The sequence below is a fragment of the Cornus florida genome, unplaced genomic scaffold (assembly GCF_030987335.1).
Source record: "Cornus florida cultivar Cherokee Brave unplaced genomic scaffold, ASM3098733v1 CherokeeBrave_3.0.0_Hap2_Chr11, whole genome shotgun sequence".
NCBI lineage: Eukaryota > Viridiplantae > Streptophyta > Magnoliopsida > Cornales > Cornaceae > Cornus > Cornus florida.
In genome coordinates, this window is record NW_026775581.1 from 67,613,497 (window position 1) to 67,632,717 (window position 19,221).

At 36.8% G+C, this 19,221-nt stretch overlaps 2 protein-coding genes across 7 annotated transcripts in view; one reads left to right on the forward strand and one right to left on the reverse strand.

Moving 5' to 3' along the window:
* LOC132282553 (serine/threonine protein phosphatase 2A 55 kDa regulatory subunit B beta isoform-like) overlaps nt 1-10,400 on the reverse strand; it is a 37,130-nt gene extending 26,730 nt beyond the window's left edge. For 3 of the 5 annotated variants that reach the window (XR_009471797.1, XM_059784274.1, XM_059784276.1), the window contains exons 1-9: nt 10,115-10,400; nt 9,326-9,429; nt 8,927-9,034; nt 8,531-8,650; nt 7,336-7,527; nt 7,137-7,228; nt 6,631-6,749; nt 5,270-5,393; nt 4,998-5,121 (exon numbers count right to left, since the gene is read on the reverse strand). Coding sequence is in view for 4 of the 5 variants with exons in the window: in XM_059784274.1 (XP_059640257.1) it covers nt 4,998-5,121; nt 5,270-5,393; nt 6,631-6,749; nt 7,137-7,228; nt 7,336-7,527; nt 8,531-8,650; nt 8,927-9,034; nt 9,326-9,429; nt 10,115-10,208 (1,077 nt within the window). In the remaining variant the exon portion in view is untranslated. The remainder of the gene's footprint in view (nt 1-4,997; nt 5,122-5,269; nt 5,394-6,630; nt 6,750-7,136; nt 7,229-7,335; nt 7,528-8,530; nt 8,651-8,926; nt 9,035-9,325; nt 9,430-10,114) is intronic. The other 2 variants (XM_059784273.1, XM_059784275.1) reach the window with 1 other exon arrangement.
* Nucleotides 10,401-11,844: 1,444 nt separating this feature from the next.
* LOC132285829 (uncharacterized) lies at nt 11,845-16,069 on the forward strand. Of its 2 annotated transcripts, none has more exons than XM_059788055.1 (3): nt 11,845-11,927; nt 12,192-12,524; nt 15,072-16,069. In XM_059788055.1, exons 2-3 carry the CDS (start codon nt 12,194-12,196, stop codon nt 15,788-15,790), a joined length of 1,050 nt encoding a protein of 349 aa, XP_059644038.1. In that variant the 5' UTR covers nt 11,845-11,927; nt 12,192-12,193; the 3' UTR covers nt 15,791-16,069. The 2 variants fall into 2 exon arrangements, with proteins under 2 accessions (XP_059644038.1, XP_059644039.1); XM_059788056.1 differs by having other exon boundaries at nt 11,878-11,957.
* Nucleotides 16,070-19,221: the final 3,152 nt, after the last annotated feature.

The window sequence follows — 19,221 nt, forward strand, 5'->3', positions numbered from 1 at the left end:
CACTTCCTCCTCCGTGAATGGAATATCAATCCTATCACTATCCAACATAGAAATAGAATTAAAAGGAAGACCATCAAGAGTAGGTCTCCAAACCAAAGTCTCAGCGTAAAGTTGCTGATAAAAAGAAACGATCCCCCCACGCACCTCGTCCTCCCTCCACAACTCAGAACCATTGACCCGGATACGCCCGATGTGATTACATCTTCTGTGAGCGTTAGCAAGTCTATGAAAGAATTTTGTATTACGATCTCCATCTTTTAACCACAAAGCCCGAGACTTCTGGCGCCATGAAATCTCCTCCATAAGAGCAATCTCAGCAAAAACTGCAAAAACCGCTTGGCTAGAGGCTCTTTTAGAGCGTAATGATTCCCCACCCTGTCCTACCTCATCAAGACGATCGAGCTCAGCAATATCAGCAAGAACTCTATTCTTCTTCCATTCAAGATTCCCAAACTCTTCTTTATTCCACCTCTTTAACTCAGTTTTAAGAAACTGAAACTTTCTAGCTAACACATAACTAGCAGAGCCTGTGAAATTCGCTTCCTCCCACCAAGACTGAACCTTCCCTTGAAAGTCCTCGGATCTAAGCCACATGTTTTCAAAGCAGAAAGGAGTGCGTCTAGAACTCAAACCACCACAATCAAGAACTAAAGGCACATGATCAGATGTGACTCTAATCAGAACAGCCTGAGAGACATCCGGGAAATGCTCTTCCCACGCCCCAGAAATCAGAGATCTATCCAACCGGGAAAAAGTAGCTAGTTCCCTACCATTAGACCAAGTAAAGGCCGCTCCTTCCAATGGTAGGTCAATGAGAAAATTACTATCAATGAATTCTAAAAACATGGTCATTTCTGAGGACCACCTGCCCCTTGTGGATCTCTCAAATGGGGACCGAACAGAATTAAAATCCCCACCTAAACACCAAGGTAATGACCATAAATCCTTAACATAGCAAAGCTCTTCCCACAGGACTAGTCTATCACTATCAATAACAGGCCCATAAACACCTGAAAACACCCATCTGAAATTGTCTTCCTCCATCTGAAACAAACAAGACACAGAAAAAATACCCTTCCAACAATTCAAACTTGACAACCACCTACGATCCCACATAAGAAGAATACCACCTGAAGTGCCTGTTGCGTTTAGCACTTCCCATTCCACAAACCTATCTCCCCTAAGACTCCTGACAATCTCAACAGTGATAGCAGCCATTTTAGTTTCCTATAAACAAACGACATGGGCACTCCACTTCCTCAAAGCAACCTTGACAACTTTTCTTCTTTTCGGATCATTTAGACCCCGAACATTCCATGTTATAAGTCATAGCTTCATGTAGAACCAAAAACGATCAATTCTCCCCCTCCTACCCTTTTACCACTTCTGGTTCTTCCCCTTTCTTTGGTCGTCCCATTCTTCCCGTCATAATTAACACAAGAAATCAAATTCTTCACTTCCTATTCGCCTTTCCGATGTGAATTTCTGACTTTGATTTCTTTTGTGCCACGATTAGGTTCAGTGCTACCATTTCCTGCAACAATATAGTGTAGAATAGACGAGGTTTGTTCCTCATACCCTTCTGAAGAGACACCCAAAGCTTCACTTACTGCTCCAATATTCTCAATAACCCATTCCATACCCAGATCAGTGTTCGTCTCCAAACAATCCGGCCATACAACTGCCAGAGGTTCCATTAAATCCACTTCAGATTGATCAAAATCCGTCCCGGAAAAAGAATCATTAGAACAATGCTGCTGAGAAGGAACATCAACCACTCCTAACTGCATATTCCCCTCTGTTACCGAATCATCATGTTCAGTTAACAAAATCACCTCATTCGCAGATGATTGACTGTTCAAACCTTCAAACGCAACAAAGAGCCGAAGCTCTTTAAGCAGAGCTACAGCTGAGTCATTATTCAACTTGAAATGCAGATCTTTCCCAACACAAACTGTCACTCCATTGAAACAACCCACACTCCCAGTTGTGGCTTTTGAGACATCCAACTCTGGCCCATCACACAATGAACCTGAAGACCCAATTATACCCCTCTGTTGAATCGAAACATCTTCCACAACGTCCCTATTATTCACCTCTCCACCCGAAGAAGAAGAAGTAGAAGTAGAGAGAGCATTTTGAGAATGATTAGAACTCAAACCTGAAAATGAAGTGTTAGCTCGTGCAACCCATTTTTGTTTTTCATTCCGAGTCCACCGAGATCCATGGCGACCCACATCCACTATCCTCCGCTCGGGCTTCAGCAAATGAGTCGAAGACTTAGCATGGGCTTGTACTTCTTTAAATGGCTTAGGGCCAGGTTTGGTGTTTGCGAAAGAGACAAATACAGAGTTTGGCCCTTTTCGCACCCTTCTATTAGGCCCAGATCTAATTAGCCCAGCCTGAATCCGCCCACTTGGCCCGAATTTAAGCAGTCCTTTCTGTACCCGTCAAAAAAGCCCAGAACCAAAACTCGCTCTATTGGGTTTAGGCTGAATAAGCCCAAAATTAAGATTAGGCCCAATCCTGGCCTGTCTAGACATCTTCTGGCCCATCACATCGCCATCCTCAGCCCAAAAAGACGAATCCTCCCCTACCCTATCATCTAAGGATAAGGCCAAATCTGGATGAGCACCCCGTCGATCTCCACGTGTACTCCTTCTCTGCTCATCAACGACGCGTTTAGCCGGCGCGTGAAGATCGCTTCGTCTTCTACCTCCTATGTACTTCACTTCTTGCTGAATTTCGCGATCCTAAAGCCAATGCTGGATTTCAAGAACCCTCTCTTTTCCTTTACTAAGAGTCTCATTCCATTTCTCTTCCAACATGAGATGAGATCCGTCATTACCTTCAAGACTCTCCGTTGAAGGAACAAGCTCCGGCGAGATTTCTTCCCAAATAGCAACCTTGAAACAGAAGGTGTCGTCATTAATAAACACGAACTTTGGACATTCACGACCGGATCTCACTGTTATCCGAACGCTTTCGGCATCCCTAGTCTCATCCGCATCAAATCTCACATATCCACCACAAATCTCTCCCACTTCGACGAACAAAGCATGACACCAGAGATGCAAAGGAAGGCCAAACAGCCTGATCTGCTTGAGACCTTTGTCACTAAGAACGCCACAACACTCAACACGGAAAGCCACACGTCGATCCTCAAAGTTGCAGAACCCCACTGCCGTCGCCCTTCTTTCAACATGGGTTCGGCCTCTGCCTGAGACGGAAACCGGAAAAGAAGCAGTGAATAGGATAATGGTGTTACCCCCACTCCACAAGTCGTATTCCAAGCCTGCGCTGTCCATTCTTTCACACGATCACAACTTCTCACTTCTTTATCAAATCTTCCGACCAAACAAGAGGAAAGGATTGACTTCCCTCCTCCGACGGACTCCCCGTCAACATACAACGACGGTCCTCAATGAGGAACTGCCGACTTCACTTCCCCACCAAGCGAAATTCTTGGTAATCTTGCAATTTCCAGAAAAGATTTCATCCCAACCAAGCAAAACTCAAATCGCCCGACAAGTCGCTCCTATCATGGTGAAATCGCATATAGTGACGTCTACCTTATTATGTTAGAGGATTTAAATATTAAAGTTACAACCTCTCTAATAGCTTAAGTTTTCAGAGTAGATCGTTGTTAACAAACCCCATCTTAAATCTACAATCACAACGTCAATGTTGATGCAAACCGTCCACTGAAATGACACCAGATATAGACCACGACACAATTTTTGCTCAAAGAATATGCTAACACATTACACTATTTTCTCCCAACACCAAATCACACAAACAAACAATAACCGGATGTTACTAGTAATAGAGTTCTCAGAGCAAATTGAAGAGTGGATCGCGTTAGGAGCGGGTGCAATAGCAAAGTTTGAGGAGAGTGTCTGGCGTAATCTAGGTAAGAGGTAACTAGGGAATTTTTGGGTATTATTCATATTTGATTTTTGCTCTCTATATATAAATAATTGATATTACTGCATTTGAAGTATAATTGCTAGAATTTAAAAATCAATTATTGTTAGTTAAAATTTTAACAAAATCTATTCACTACTCTAAATACTTAAACAACGATCCTAATCTTAATTAGTATCAAGCATGTCAATTGGTAAATCCTCACAAGGGAACAAACTCGTGAAATTAAACCGCCAGCAAATATGGATCTTTTATGTGTCTTCGCATCCTAAAAAATGGAGAAAAATTAACACAATGCAAGGTAGAAAAGTAGTAGCTATGTGATTTGGAAACCAAATACTGACAGAACAAAGAGAATTTGTGAGATGTAGCTTCATCCTTGCAAAAATGAATCCTAAAGGATTATAGGGAAGATTGCTAGATTCTTTTTTTCTTCTCTTTAATTTCTATTCACAGCCCCAAACAAACTCTATTTAATGATTTTTATCACCAAAAGACTCTACCATACCAAGCCATCAATCAACCTCAACTTTTTCTAACCTTTTGGCCCGTCATTTAACAACCAAAAAATCTAACAATAGTTCTTATCCTTGCCCACTCTTTTATGGATTTTCTGCAACCTATCACTTTGAACAAAGCCAATTCTAACTATTTTTCATCCTTAAATACCACATACTTTCTCCACATACTAAAAGCCTAGAAGGCTTTCTTAGGTGTATGTCAAGCATAAAATCAATAATAGAAAGCACTATTCTAAGTTTCCAAGTGCTTACTACATCATTCAATCAATCAGATGTGCAAGGATGCTCCCTTTCTTTTCCAAATAGGAGTACCAAAACTCAGAAAAGAAGTATAAAAATAAAATATATTTATGAGATGAAAAGCTTAGTGCATCTCCGATAGTTTAACTGTGAAATCTAACAAAAACATGAGTAATAACATGCAACTATAAACAAGAAAATAATTTTATCATTTCTCTTATTTCTGGAGAACAGAAACTATTTGAGAGGAGAAATTTTGGATACAGCAAATTTAAGTTGTCTATTTCATGCTTAGTAGTTAGAAAAGACCTTCAGATTCATGTAATCACGGCTTAAGATGTGCCTTCCATCAGTTGCAAACTTTATATCAGATATGGATGCAATGATTTCTGTGAAAAATGATTTAGATCCACGGCATTCCCCATCTTGTAATCTGTAAAAATCAAAATTTAAATGACGAGTATCAGAACATGTTATACATTGTGGTACATTTAGAAAACTTGTGACAAGCTGAAAATGACATCATAAGTCATAACATTGATGCCATTGGAAAGGAAACAGAAACATCAGCTAAAACATACATCCTTGCACTGTGATCACATACTGCTGACTGTCGCATGTCTACTAGCCGAATAAAACCCCTTGAACTGCTGTAAGCGAGCAGATTGCAGTGAAGTGGATGAAATTCAGCTGATGTTATCACCTCTGAACAAAAATAAAAAGATCAACCATAAAAATATACTGATTGAGAAAAAAATCAGGTCTTAGAAATGACCATGATGTACTTCAGATGTGTCATCTATTCTTTTCTTTGACAGATGACTGATATCATAAAGGCACTGTTGCATGTAAATCACCTAGACACTTAAAATTGATCCTGAAACAACAATATTCTGACAAGCACGTTTAATTATGAATCCTTAGCTGTTTGAATCACAAAATTAAGATAACGAAAACATGGGTTCTGGTCTAAGAGTCACTATATGTAAAATAATGCCTCAGATTAGGTCTATAGCCAATCCACATCTCTGGCAACCTGCAAAAATGGGACCAACGCTGCATAAACCTTACAATGAGTCCAATAAATAGATTGTGAAGCTCTTCCAAGTTTATTCTAGAACATGAAGATCTAAGAAATGACATGGAGAAAGACAAGAACCCACTTGTTAAAAAGGAAAACGTTGATTACATTAAGTAGGGACACACAAATTTCATCAAAACCCTTTTTCCAGAAGGGAGATGCGCCCAGCATAATTAATATCACAACCCCAAGCATAAAATTTGACCTGGTCAAAGAGCATTTGGACATTGTCGAAATTCCTAAATGATGCCTGAATTAATGGTTTTAGTTGAGATGGTGATTCTATAAACAACCTAGTGATTGTAGGTGGAGGTGGTAGGTGTAATACCTTGCAGAAAATGTATATTTTGAACTTAATCACATCCAAATAATTTTGAGCGCATTCAGTAACAGAATTGAGTTGTAAAATCAATTCCAAATGCATTCCATAGATCAATCCAAATAACAGAATTCAAACTTTGTGGAATTCCAAATATAACAACTGAAATCACATCAAAAACCAATTCCATACCAGTCTACATCAGTTCATGCCTACAAGATACAATTCTAAAGCATTTCTAGGGAAACACTCATTTTGTCAAAGAAATCAATTTTGCAAAGATTATGGGTTTCAAATCAACCTTATACGCAGGTGGAAAGTGGTTGCCAAATATATAACCTAGAAATAATTCTGTCTTGAAGCTTCTTTTGCTCCATCATTATGATTATGTCCACCCTTTTTTTATTATTATTTCAGTATTCATCAAAGATGCAAAATAAAAAATGATAAAACAATAGAATATGTGAAAAATGAATAAACTTAAAAAAGGTCCTATGCAATATGTATCGCTATTATGATGAATAGAAGATTATCAAAATTACCTGTAAGATCATCCATGTTCAATGGCTTCATGTCGATGATATTGAAACACTGATCACTGACCTCAAGGTTCCACAAGTTTATCCTTAGGTCATCAGCAGAAACAAATGTTTCGCCGTCACTGCACAAGGTTTACAACACCAAGTCATCAGCTTAGAGGCTGCAGAAAATTTATCCTTATTAATTACTTTTACTTTACAAGATCCTTGCGGAGATTACATCAAATCATCATCCATCAATTTATCCCTCGCTAATTACTTATACTTCGCAAGATTCTTTGTGCCTCTGCAACTTAAAATATATTTTAAGGTAAGCACTTGAATTTTGCATAGAGAGATCGGTTTATTTAATCAAGATTTGAAGGGAAGGAAAAGGGGTGAGAAGTATGAAGGCTTCCATTTGAATCCTTTTTTTGTATGGCAACTGATAAGAAATTAAGTTTAAAGCAAGGAAATATATATATATATATATATATATATAGCATAAAGATATTGATTACAAACTTTACCTATTATTTGAGATAGAGTTAATATTAAAATCATGAGCATGAGCGTACACCTTTCGACATCTTGCACGAGCAGCATCTCCAGTATTTGGTATCTAGTTACACAACAAGATGGTATTATTATTTTGAATACTACTCCTAGTGAAACCTACAGCTGAGAAAGAATGCTAACAAAATCTTACAAGTGCTCCCAAATACCTACTTTGGTAAGGTCTTCATGTGATGGCGATATTCTGTTGTCCATTTTCTCTGTCCATTCCAAACAGTAACCATTGGTAAGAGATGGCTTATGCTGCCCACTAACAAAACTCCCTTCAGCCAAAAGTGTATTCTCTGAACACACAAATGGGTTAAGGTCCATTTCTTTGACTTTCTTCACTTTGTGTTCCTTGATCTGGCTTTGAAAACCACAAAATGAATTAAGTTAGCACAGCTATGGTAAAAGAGCAGTCGAATAGGGTCCCAGGTCCAATTTATAACTTATGTACCAGATAAAGCTAGAACGGAAGGAAGATAACTTGCAGACCAGCTTCCAATGTATAACCTCTGGTGATAGTCAATAAAATGGTTCTCCACAATCATTAGTAATTACTTTGCATTCTTTTTTCATTCCTTTTGGTGTGAATGTGAAACAATTAAAGAAGAAAATAGACCAAGGATCATAAACAGATCCTATGCTCCAATTCAGCTATTCAGTTAAGCTACAGACAGAAAGCTGGGCCCCTTAGGCAAATTATTCCTTGTAATCCTCGACTGCATTTACAGTTCTTTCCCATTCTCTATAGATGAGGATACCTCTGCTTCCATTTCAGGTGCATACGCAAAAGGTTATGATCCCTTGTTTGCTTCTTTCATATGATTAGATTCACACAAATATATGCATCAAGATTTGATCACGTTACAGTGGCTGACTTATGTCCATAACAACCATATCAACATTAGAATTTAATTTAATTTCCCATCACTTTGAAGCATGATATCAGCCTTATAGAGAAAACTCAATGCAACCAGTCATTTATGTAAAAACATATGTAGTAAAAAATACTGCCCTACAGTTAAATATATTTTTAAGTGGACATTGAGTATCATGATATACACATTTTCAATTTATTTTTACATATGTCTAAAATTATTTAAAGAAAATTTTGTTACTCCAAGCTTGGTTTCACATACCACGGAAAATGGAATGTAAATTCTGTTATTTCAAAATCTTTTGAGATCACAATCAAACAACTTGAAAACAGAATAAAAAATATAAAAAACGCAAGTTATCATTTAAACAATTTCCGGATATATATACATATTTTTTGATAAGTAGCAATTTCCGGATATTTTTACCATAAAGAAAGCAATAGAGAGCCTTAAAATAAGATCTAATTGCTCTACAAAATCCATACCTTCCATAGTTTTATCGTCTTATTATTTGTTGAAAGGATAAAAACTGATCCATTGGGTGTGTCGCGCCATCTCAGTTTATTGATCTTCTCTTCAATTTCCAAACTCTTCAGATAATCAAACTATAGAAAAGGTAATACCATCAGGATCTGCAACCCCAAATACATGAACCATTTTAACAGAAACAACAGAAAATTGTACAAGGCTCATTTCTTGGTGGCAAAGGTCGGACTAACAAAAGTGAGGACGACTTTGGGGCAAAATAATGCCAAAAGTTATGTGCATCACCACTCTCTCCCTCCCATCACCCCTGTAAGTGGGACCAGCAATATAATGGCTATATACCCCCCAAAAAGAAACTGCATATTAGATGTCATCGAGTAATATATAAAGCACACCTCAGGCTCATGACTCTGAAATTCAGTCTTGTATTGAAATTTAGGATGCTGCATAGCCATAAAATCCAATTGCTCCAATTCACTTCGAGAGTAGTCCTTACCAGAAACCTAAGAGAACAAAATTTTAAAAATATAATAAGTCAAAAATCTGATTTATCCAACATCGAATAAAATCAATGGATTTGCCAACCTTTTAAAAATGAGATAAACCAAAATGAATCTAGAAAATCTTGCTAGGTTGTAAGCATTTATAGAAGCAAACACATATTTGTCTACATAACTAACAAGGGCCCTAACCTATTATTACTCCTTCACCTTTCCAAGTAGAAGAATGAGGGTTCAAGCCCCCATAAAAACGAAATGGTTGTGTGTGTTAAACAAGGAAAAATCAAATCTCACATTTTTACCAGCCTTGCTTTCAAAAATTACAACACGGCCACCTCTATCGCCAACAGCAAGATAATCACCGCTCTTCTCGAAGTCAATTGCAGATATGACGTCAACTATAAGAAAAACCAAAATTTATGATATCAAAAACTGACCGAGATAATGTCAAACAAATCTACAACAAAAAATATGAAACTGTTAATTAGTATATTGTTATACCATCCAGTTGCATAATATAATTCATTAATTATCCAATAATTTTACCTTCCTAAAAAAAATTATCCAATAATATTAAGAATTCTTTCTTACTATTTCCTACGTTAATTCGGAATCTGCAGTGACATTGTAGTGATGATCTTAAGGCAGAAAAGGGAGTATGATCGAGCTAGCAGTCTGTGTAAGCCTCAATAAAAGCTTCACACTAACAGCTTACATAGACAATAGGAACTATAATCAGAAAGGGAAAAAGGGGTCTTAATACGTGCAATTCAAACAAACATACCAATACAGGCTTTGAGTGAAATGACAATTAAAAAAATTAAAAAATCCACAATTCAATAAACATAGGTTATGAGATTTATAAGAAATATAATAATGTAACACAATAGTGTTAAGCAAGGAAATCTAAACAACTAAGAATCAACCGTGAAAGAGTAAATGGATTATTCAAGAAACCCTAGTAGTGAGTGTAAAGATACTCTAGCTTCAAAATCAGATACACAACGCACAGATGCATCTATGTGTGTGTGTGTGCTCATATATATAGAGAGAGAGAGAGGGAGAGAGAGAGATGTGAATTACTGTCTTGAACTTCCTCTCCGGGACTTTGTTCGCCGAAAACCTGAGAAAATTTCCAGTCTCTTGTAGGAGGAGAGGACTCTGTGCTGAAAGTCATGGCTGAGACTACAACGACGACGTTTAATTCGAGGTCACAAGATCGCCATCAGCATGTACTCGGAATTTGGGAACGCAAAGCAAGCAAATAACTGAATAGCAGTAGTAGTTTTTCTTTTTGAGAGATTCAGATTCTGATTCTCTGTGCTTTTCTTTTCCAATTATCCACTCAATTTTTCCCGGGAAAATGTTTCTCGATTTTGTACTACCAAGAAATGTACTAAATAAATAAAATGAAAGTGCAAAAGTGTAACAAGTGGTGTTTGCTTATTTACCCAAAAGCTCGAATTATTGGATAGTGCTGCATATTCACCCATTTATACACACTTCAATTCCCATCCAAATCTAATGTGGGACAAGTTTCACTTGTAACATTCTCCCCCATCCGAACTCACCCACGCAACGCCCTCGTTGCGGTCAGACCATCCTATCTACCCGGAGGCAGACCCGGACGTCGGGGCCGAGTGCTTGGCGTGACACCAGATTAAGGATTGGGTCTGGCTCTGATACCAACTGTAACGGGTAGGCGCTTGTCTATTTACCCAAAAGCTCGAACTATTGGGTAATGCTGCATACTCACCCATTTATACACACTTCAACCCCATCCAAATTCGACGCGGGACAAATTTCACATGTAACAAAAAAAGAAATTACCACCTTGAGTCAGGGTTGACCGGTTGAGTGGGGAATGAGTGATTTTGATTTAACTAAAAATAAATAAATAAAAGTGAATTTCCCTTATACATGTCAATAATTAAAGAAAAAAAAAGTCAATATTTGGTTACATAGCATTGAATTTAAATATATCAGTGTTTCAATATTTTAGAATTAGTGTCATTTTAAATGTAGTATATGAATATAAACTCACAGAGTCATCTTATTTACAATTTTAATTATAAATAATCATTAAATGAGGTGCTTATTCAATTAAGTACATTTGATAAAGCAAAATGAATATCATTAAAAATGATAAGCACTATTTAAAATATATAAGAATATCACTTAATACTAAATGCTGAAATTTTTTTTTTTTTTTAAATAATAAAAATATTTTTTAAAAAATTACCACTTAAAAACTTTAACATTTCAAATTCAATTCTTAAAATTTTCAGTATTTAATTTTAGTTTTATCAACAACAAAATTATAATGTTGTGCTTATTACTGAATCTCTGGATCGTTGTTGCTTACAAATTCTTTAAAAACTTGCAATTTTCAAACAACACGTGATAGCTAAAAAATAAAAATTATAACCAATCACAATGGTGACTGTAACGATTGTGACTAAAAATCTCGTGATAATATGCATATAAATTACGTTTTCTCATACTCTGAGCGAGGTTACGAATCTTCACAACAAGATCACTAATTATTAAGCTAAACTCAAACTTGATCATGTCAAGCTCGAATTTAGTTTTGCTTGAAAACGAGCCGAGCTCGAGCACTTCCCTCACAATAGTGAACAGAGCCCAAACAGCTCTAAACTCTACTCCGCTTGGCATGTTTGTTAATAAATAAATAAAAAAAAGTCATTTGAACCTTACTAGCCTTTTGGGCCCGGTGTTAGTAGCAGGCCAGAGATTGGCTCATCAGTGGGCCAGATCTAGGCCCGTCTTCCACCAAAACTAATATAACACAAACCACACGTGCTGCACTTTGGGGAGATTTACATGTACAATAAACATCGGCTGTCATAGTTCGTTGTCGTAGACGTCCTTACAAGTAAGTGCCTTAGTCCCACCAAACTTAACGGTAATTTTTTTTTGTTTTCTGTTCTTCAATTCTCAATGGGCGGAAGCTTATTACTTGTATATGTGTATTTCATGTATCTTGTTCAATCTGTCTTTCTCAATGAGATTCTAAAAACGAGTAGAACTTCAATTTGCGTTCACAAGCTGTTTGACGAAATGCCCAACTGTGCTTGAATGCCCATACTTGTTTACAGTATTGATAATTTTGTGTTGTATTTGTTTGGTAATGATTTAGGTATGGATGTGGCACATTGCTATCTAGATGGCAACGCCGATGCCGTGGAGTTCTGCCCACATGACCCTTTTCACCATGTTCTTGCAGCTTCGACGTACACACTGCAAGAGGGTGATCAACCCAGTCGATCTGGTAGTATATCGCTCTTCGATTTCAATGCTGACGTGGGCTCCCTTGATTTGTTTCATCGTGTGGACACAGCCGGCATCTTTGATATTAAATGGAGCCCAGTTGGAGCTAATAATATAGGTACACTGCTTGCTCAAGCAGATGCCGATGGTTACTTGAGGGTTCATAGTCTAGAATGCTCTTCAGATGGATCAAACTCTACAGGTATGAGAAAATGTGATATTTGGGATATTAGCTTTAATCCTATACATTATAGACTTTAAACTTCAATGCCATTGTGAAAAAATAATAGGACCAATAGTTCGTTATTTAATACTCTGACCGAGAGTTTATCAGTATTTATCAAATCTGTTCATATCAAATGGAACGCTATTGGATCACATGACAAAGCCATTGCTGGGAAAAAAGATGATTTTTTCCAGATGAAATGGAAATTGGCTTCATGTAACAGGAGAAAGATTTCTCATTTTTTAGCTAGAAAGATATGTGATGATGAAAGATGGATTAAGTGGAATATAATTTGATTGGATGATGGGATGCATTTTGATTATTCAGGCATTTGGTTTCAAACAAAATTTTCCATTGAACTATTAATTTTTGACTTACTGGAAAAAGGTGACAGAAAAGAAGGAAACTAGGAAAATGCATCACCTATAGTTAAAACTCAAAACCCATCTAATCAGGCTGATTTGGTTTTATCTGCTTCTTGGAGTGTGTGACAAAGCTAAAAGAAAATCCTGAAAATGACTTATTTCTTAAACTTTATCAAGCAATCACTTTCTTTTTTGTTCATTCTTGATGAGAACAAAACACTTCTAACAAACACGTATGGAATGATTGATCTTAATTCTTCATATATTGTATGAGTTCTTGTTGAGATGAAAAATTTCGGAGGTTCAGCAAAAAATTGGGTTTCGTTTCGGGAGGATGAAAGCTACTCGGAATAAACTAAATGAAGCTCTCATTATTTAACCTTAAAAAATTTAAGTGGCATAGAAGCAAGTTCTCAAGGTGATATTAACTATAAAATAGATTGCGAAACATTATCTGTTAATTGATTTTTTGTTTCCTCCTAGTTGTTTCCCATGTACTTCATCCTTGTGGACATCAAGGAAGGCTGAAGGAAAAACTTCAGCTTCTACATTAAGGCAAACTAAACTAATAGTTTTGTGGAGCAATAAGTAGTACAAACTTGAACTATGAGATTTCTGAGAATGTGTATATATATGTTTTCAATTTCTTTTCTTTTTTGTTCCTTGCTACCCCGGCACATGTGTCCTGTGGTTTGGAGTTCACTTCTCTACAATATGAAGAAATATTACATTTTTTTTTCCCTAAACGTGATTGAATTAAACGAAAAGAACCATACAAAACAAGAAAGAGTGCATACCCTCCCATTACAACCTCCCTTGAGTAAGCCCATTTCCAAAACCGAGAAAGAATGAAAATTAAGATGATAATGAACTTAACAAGGCCATCTAAACTAATCACAATATACCACCCCCACCCAGCAAAAACTTCATTACTTCCCCAAATTAGAAGGAAACCTCTATCCTGTAACAAATCATGAATAAACCAAGGCCACAATAAGAGGAAAAAAAAATCCACTTAATCATTGAACCTACTTCTGTAATTCAATGTGATGCACACCCCTTATTCAAAAACTTCCCAAACAACCATTCTGGCCACCTGAACAGCAGATGGGGCTTCACCTTGGTGCAAGTTCAGATTTCTACTTCTCCATATGCCCCATACAGTAGATGTAAAAATCATTCTGCAAATTTTATTCCTCTTTGAGTCTTGATTAAATTTGGACTGAAACCAGTAGATCAGCTAATTCCAGGAATTTATTGAGATTGATCCAGTTCTGTTGGAAGGTGTCCAATAACCATTCCCATGTCATAGCAGCATAAGAGCAGCCAAAGAATAGGTGTTCCACAGAATCCACAGCCTTGAAACAATTATGACAAATTGGAGTTAAACAAATACATCACAACTGCATATGTGTCAAAGATGGAATTTTGTTCTGAAGAATTACACAGGCAGTCATACAAGCTGCAGGCCTCCCTTGATTCCAGCAAAGTTTATGACATTCTCTTTGACTGTGATTAGTGATCAATTTCTTCCAAACTTCTTTAAATGATAGTGCATCCTGTTTCCAGAGAATTCTGTCAGATCCTGATAGAGCTTACGAGTTTCAATTTGATTCCATACGTCGTCAGCTTTAGTTGTCAGGAACCTAGGCTTCCTCCATCTACTGTCTTGATTACTTCAATTAAATTTGCATCTTTAGCTTGATCAAATTGCCTCAATCCTGTGGCCAAAAGCTTTAGTCAAGGTCTGACCCTTCCGCCAATGGTCCAAAAACATTTTTATTTTCGACCATTCGCAATATTGGTACTTGGAATGAATTCATCCCTAACTTCCAACAAATTCTTCCAAAAATGAGAAAATCTGTTCCTATATACACAACTCCATATTGATTGGATATTAGCCCTCAAAGCTTGAAACCAAGCTATCCACACTCTATCTTTACCCTGTAGAAAGTCCCAAAACAAAACATCGTTAGCAGCTCTATCAATCTCCTTTCCTGGGACCAAACCCTCCTTCTGATTTGGGTATAGTCACTTGACTTCATTTCATAAGATGATTTTTTTGGCATTTTCTTTACTTCCCCATATGAATGTTTTCAACATCTTGTCTATCTTAGCAATGATCTGATTGGCAATATTACATTTTTTCTTGATGCAGGGATTTTCCTGAAAGAGCTTAGTGATGCACGAGTTAGTTCCTCCATGTGCCTGTGCTTGGACTGGAATCCCTCAGCAACGTCCATCTCAGTGGGGCTTTCGGATGGTTCAGTATCAATAATATCTTTTCTGGAATCCCAACTAAATATACAACAAGAATGGAAAGGACATGAATTTGAGTTGTGGGCGACTTCCTTTGATATCCACCATCCACAACTGGTATACACTGGTTCAGATGACTGCAAATTCAGTTGTTGGGATTTGCGGGATGGTCCGTCAAAGTTGGCATTCCAGAATGCCAAGATCCATAAGATGGGCATTTGTTGCATTGCAAAAAGCCCTAGTGACCCCCATTCCTTACTTACTGGTAGCTATGATGAGTACCTAAGGGTATGGGATGTGAGATCAATTTCAAAGCCCATAAATGAAACATCTATCTGTTTAGGTGGAGGAGTTTGGAGAATTAAGCATCATCCCTTTGTACCAGGCCTAGTCTTGGCTGCATGTATGCACAATGGGTTTGCAGTGCTCAAGATTAATGGGGATAAACCCGAAGTGATTGAAACTTACAGTAAGCATGGGTCACTTGCATATGGAGCAGATTGGCAGAGAGGTGAATTGTTCCCGGAAGGAAAAAAGATGAATACTGCAATAGCTACTTGCTCGTTTTATGACCGTCTTCTTCGAGTATGGATGCCAGAAAGCGAAATAGCAACGTGACTTGGTAACACATTTCATAGGCTGAGTTCAGATGGGTTCAACAGTAATGCGTTTGGGGGCCTATATAGCATACTTGATTGGATATTTATTAGCTGTGAATTTCGTGAGCCTTGTTAAACACGTACCAAATCAGGTATGGTGATTTTGCGAGCTATTTTACTTGTCCAGTAACTCTTTTTTTTTTTTAATCTTGAGATATGTCTTTTCATGTTGAAACATTACAAGAACATTTCTGGAAAGCAAGACATATCGAATGATATAGCATTGATTTCAAATTCATGAACACTTTGCTTGTGATGCTCATATTGCAATAACCAAGTGTGGTAAGGCCTTTGTAGTGGTGTTACACTGGTGAACCTGTGTTGCTTTGAGAAATTAGGGAAACAAAATGAATCTTCCAATACCGCTATAAAGTTATAGGTGGCTATTTTATTTGGTTGCAATACTTTGGTATATATGGTCTCGTCGATTAACAATTTCATGCATCGTTACAAACCATAAGGACCTCATTATAGAGAGCCTGCTCTAATTTTGGAATCTGTTTTATGCATAGCAGTACTTGAAGTCAAATAATAGAGCAGTAGGGGATTTAATACAGGCCTGTGTTGATTCAAAATTTGGTTCATGCGTTAGATTTGCAAATAATGAAGGGGTTACCTTTTCGTTCATTTTTTTTTTCTTTTCCTTCCTCAATTAAAATAAAAAAAAAAACCTCAAATAGTTGGAAAAATGTTTTGTTGAGTCGACTTAAGTCGAGTTATCATAATAATGGGGAAAGTTCGAAGTGACAAGTTTGAGGTGCAAATTCGAATTTGAGAGAAGTCACTTTGTGTCCAATAATGAGACGCTGAATATGTAAAGCTTCCATTCTTCCTTCTTATATGTCACAGGAGCAGAAACAGGAACATTCCTAGTACCATTAGCAAATGCACTAGGTTTTAAGCATATGCCCGTACAACTTATTATGACTATTTCTTTAAAAATGTTTTTAATAAAGTTTAAACCTGGGTTATCCACAATATAATTAATGACAATAGTAATAATTTTTTTCCTCTCTCTCTATCTTGTTTTGTTAAAATTAAAAGAAAAAAATATATTTCCACCGCCATAAAATGAGAGTAGTGATATGTTTTCATCTTGCCCCTATATGTGCCTTTAAATTTGTATGAGCTTGTGATACATTGTTCTTGTTTTATGCCAAAACGACTGGGTTCTGGCTGTACAACAGTCACATTGTATTGCCAACGAGGTTGAGCTGGTCTGTTAATTACAATTTCAGTTTCTGGCAAACAATTACCAAGCCAATTAGGTTTAACCATTATTGCTTGGGTATTACAAAATACTTGTGTGTGCGCGCGCGCGCGCGTGAGAGAGAGAGAGAGAGAGAGAGGGTACACTGATTGGGTTAACGGATAACGTATTTGAGGCCAAGCTACCACTTACATAACTACCTGTGTGTTAGAGATCTTCATAGACTTTTGTTCTTTTGCCCTTTCTTGTCGCCAGGCCCTACACTATTAGAAAACAGCTAATGGTCCCTCTCTCTGTCTCATGTCAGGCTCAGTTAAGGTTTATCACTATTGTTAGCCCCACAAGAAAAAGAGAGAAAAGTAGTTGCCATCACTGCAGCAGAGGTGAATTTTGTATCAAAATTCAAAATTATGTATCTCAACAAACTTATATTTTCTTGGATAAGAAATAATCTAAATCGGATCGCAGTGCTTTGAATTTTTGAATATGCAGTTCATTGTATTCAAGCCTTAAAAGCAAGAAAAGTTGATAAAAAAAATAATAATACTCCCTCTTTTCTATAATAGTTGAGTATTTTGGAAATTGTGACTTAGAGTTATGGGCCATAATTCTTAACGTACTTAACTATTTAGGGATGGAGAGAATGCTAAAAAGAGTATACTTTTTATTTTATCGTTGCAAAAAAAAATTCCACAATACACAAAATGAGTTGTGACCTGTGATATTAAAACTAATCTTCAATGAGAAATGGGAGGGAGCTTTTCGTTGAGGGTAGTGTGGAGCCTGATAGATATTGTATACCAAGGCCCAATCAGTGCAGCGTCTCATGAGGAAATAGATATTCGATCCAATTCTCGAATTTTTTGGAGGATTTTTTGATAATTTTCGCACTTGTCATGTTACCCTAGTACAATGATATATATTCATTCTGAACTCTCTGTATCTGTAATGAAATCCCTACAGCCCCTTGGATGTAGGTTTAAATTTTGAAGGAACCACGTAAAATTTGTGTCTTGTTGTGAATGGTTGATCTTTTTCTTGTATTTTTTATTTAATTTTGAACCGTACATGCTATCGCATGTGCAATACGTACGCTTCAAATGAGCTCAGTACACGTGGGAAGCGAAGCACCCAATTCTTTCTCCTGCCATGCCAGCTACAGGTCTTGGTGGTCAATAGACCAAGAGAAATACATCTGTATTATATGTGGGTGATACAGAAGCAAATTAACTGGATGAGTGGGGCCATTGGGTCAGGATCAGCTCACATTGTAGATCACACATTAGAAATAGTGGATATAATGGAAGGCAACAGGCCAGAAAGGAAACACATGGCATCAGTTCTGTCATTTGAAGAAGAAATTGCAGTAGTTAGTATTTTATACTATTATATAGTTTCAATGATCTTTCTTCATGTGCTATCCACACTCTGTTTTTGTGATTTTCATGAGCTTGCCTACTTGGTGTTTCATGCTAAGACAATGAACCTCAAAATATGTCCAGAGCTCACCTGTAGTTCCCAATTGACAATACTACTAAAAGCATTTTCACAGGGATTCAGAAGAAAGTTAAAGAAAATGCACAAAAATAAACATGTGTTGGACTATATCATTTGTAATTGCGACTGAACATGTGTAGTAGGTCCTTGCAAGTTCATTGCTTGGTGCATTACTCTGTGTGTCTCGATTGTGATGTTGGGAGTGAAAATTGAAATTACTCAAATTTTAAATTCAAAACATGGATTTCGTACTCCAAACGCAAATATTAATAAATTTAAAATGAAGGAATTTAAGTTTAATCAAGACAGTGTATGATTTTTCAGTATTAGAATATCTAGGGTTTTGCCTCGACTAATTCTCATATTTTCAGGATATTGTGTGAAAGCGCTCTCTCCACACAAGTCAGATAAAATCCAGACTTTAATCACAGACGTGACCCAAGTGACTTACCAATAAAGCCAACCCTTGGATTTTTTACTAGAATATCGTGTTTTTTAAGTTGGATGTTGAAACTCAAGGAAATACTCCATCTATTTTAAAATAAGTGTCTATTTTAAGGAGTATAAATTTTTAAAAGGACACACAATTAATAAATTGTCCTTAACTTTTTCAAGTTTAACATTTTTTAAAACTTCAAGATATTCATGAAAAGATGTAAATTATTTTGTTTTAATTTTTTAAG

Excerpts from the sequence above, each read along its gene's own strand:
- LOC132285829 (XM_059788055.1), top strand. The coding sequence starts at position 12,194 with ATGGATGTGGCACATTGCTATCTAGATGGCAACGCCGATGCCGTGGAG. Across the intron at positions 12,525-15,071 it reads AGATGGATCAAACTCTACAG|GGATTTTCCTGAAAGAGCTT; the intron begins GTATGAGAAAAT and ends TTCTTGATGCAG.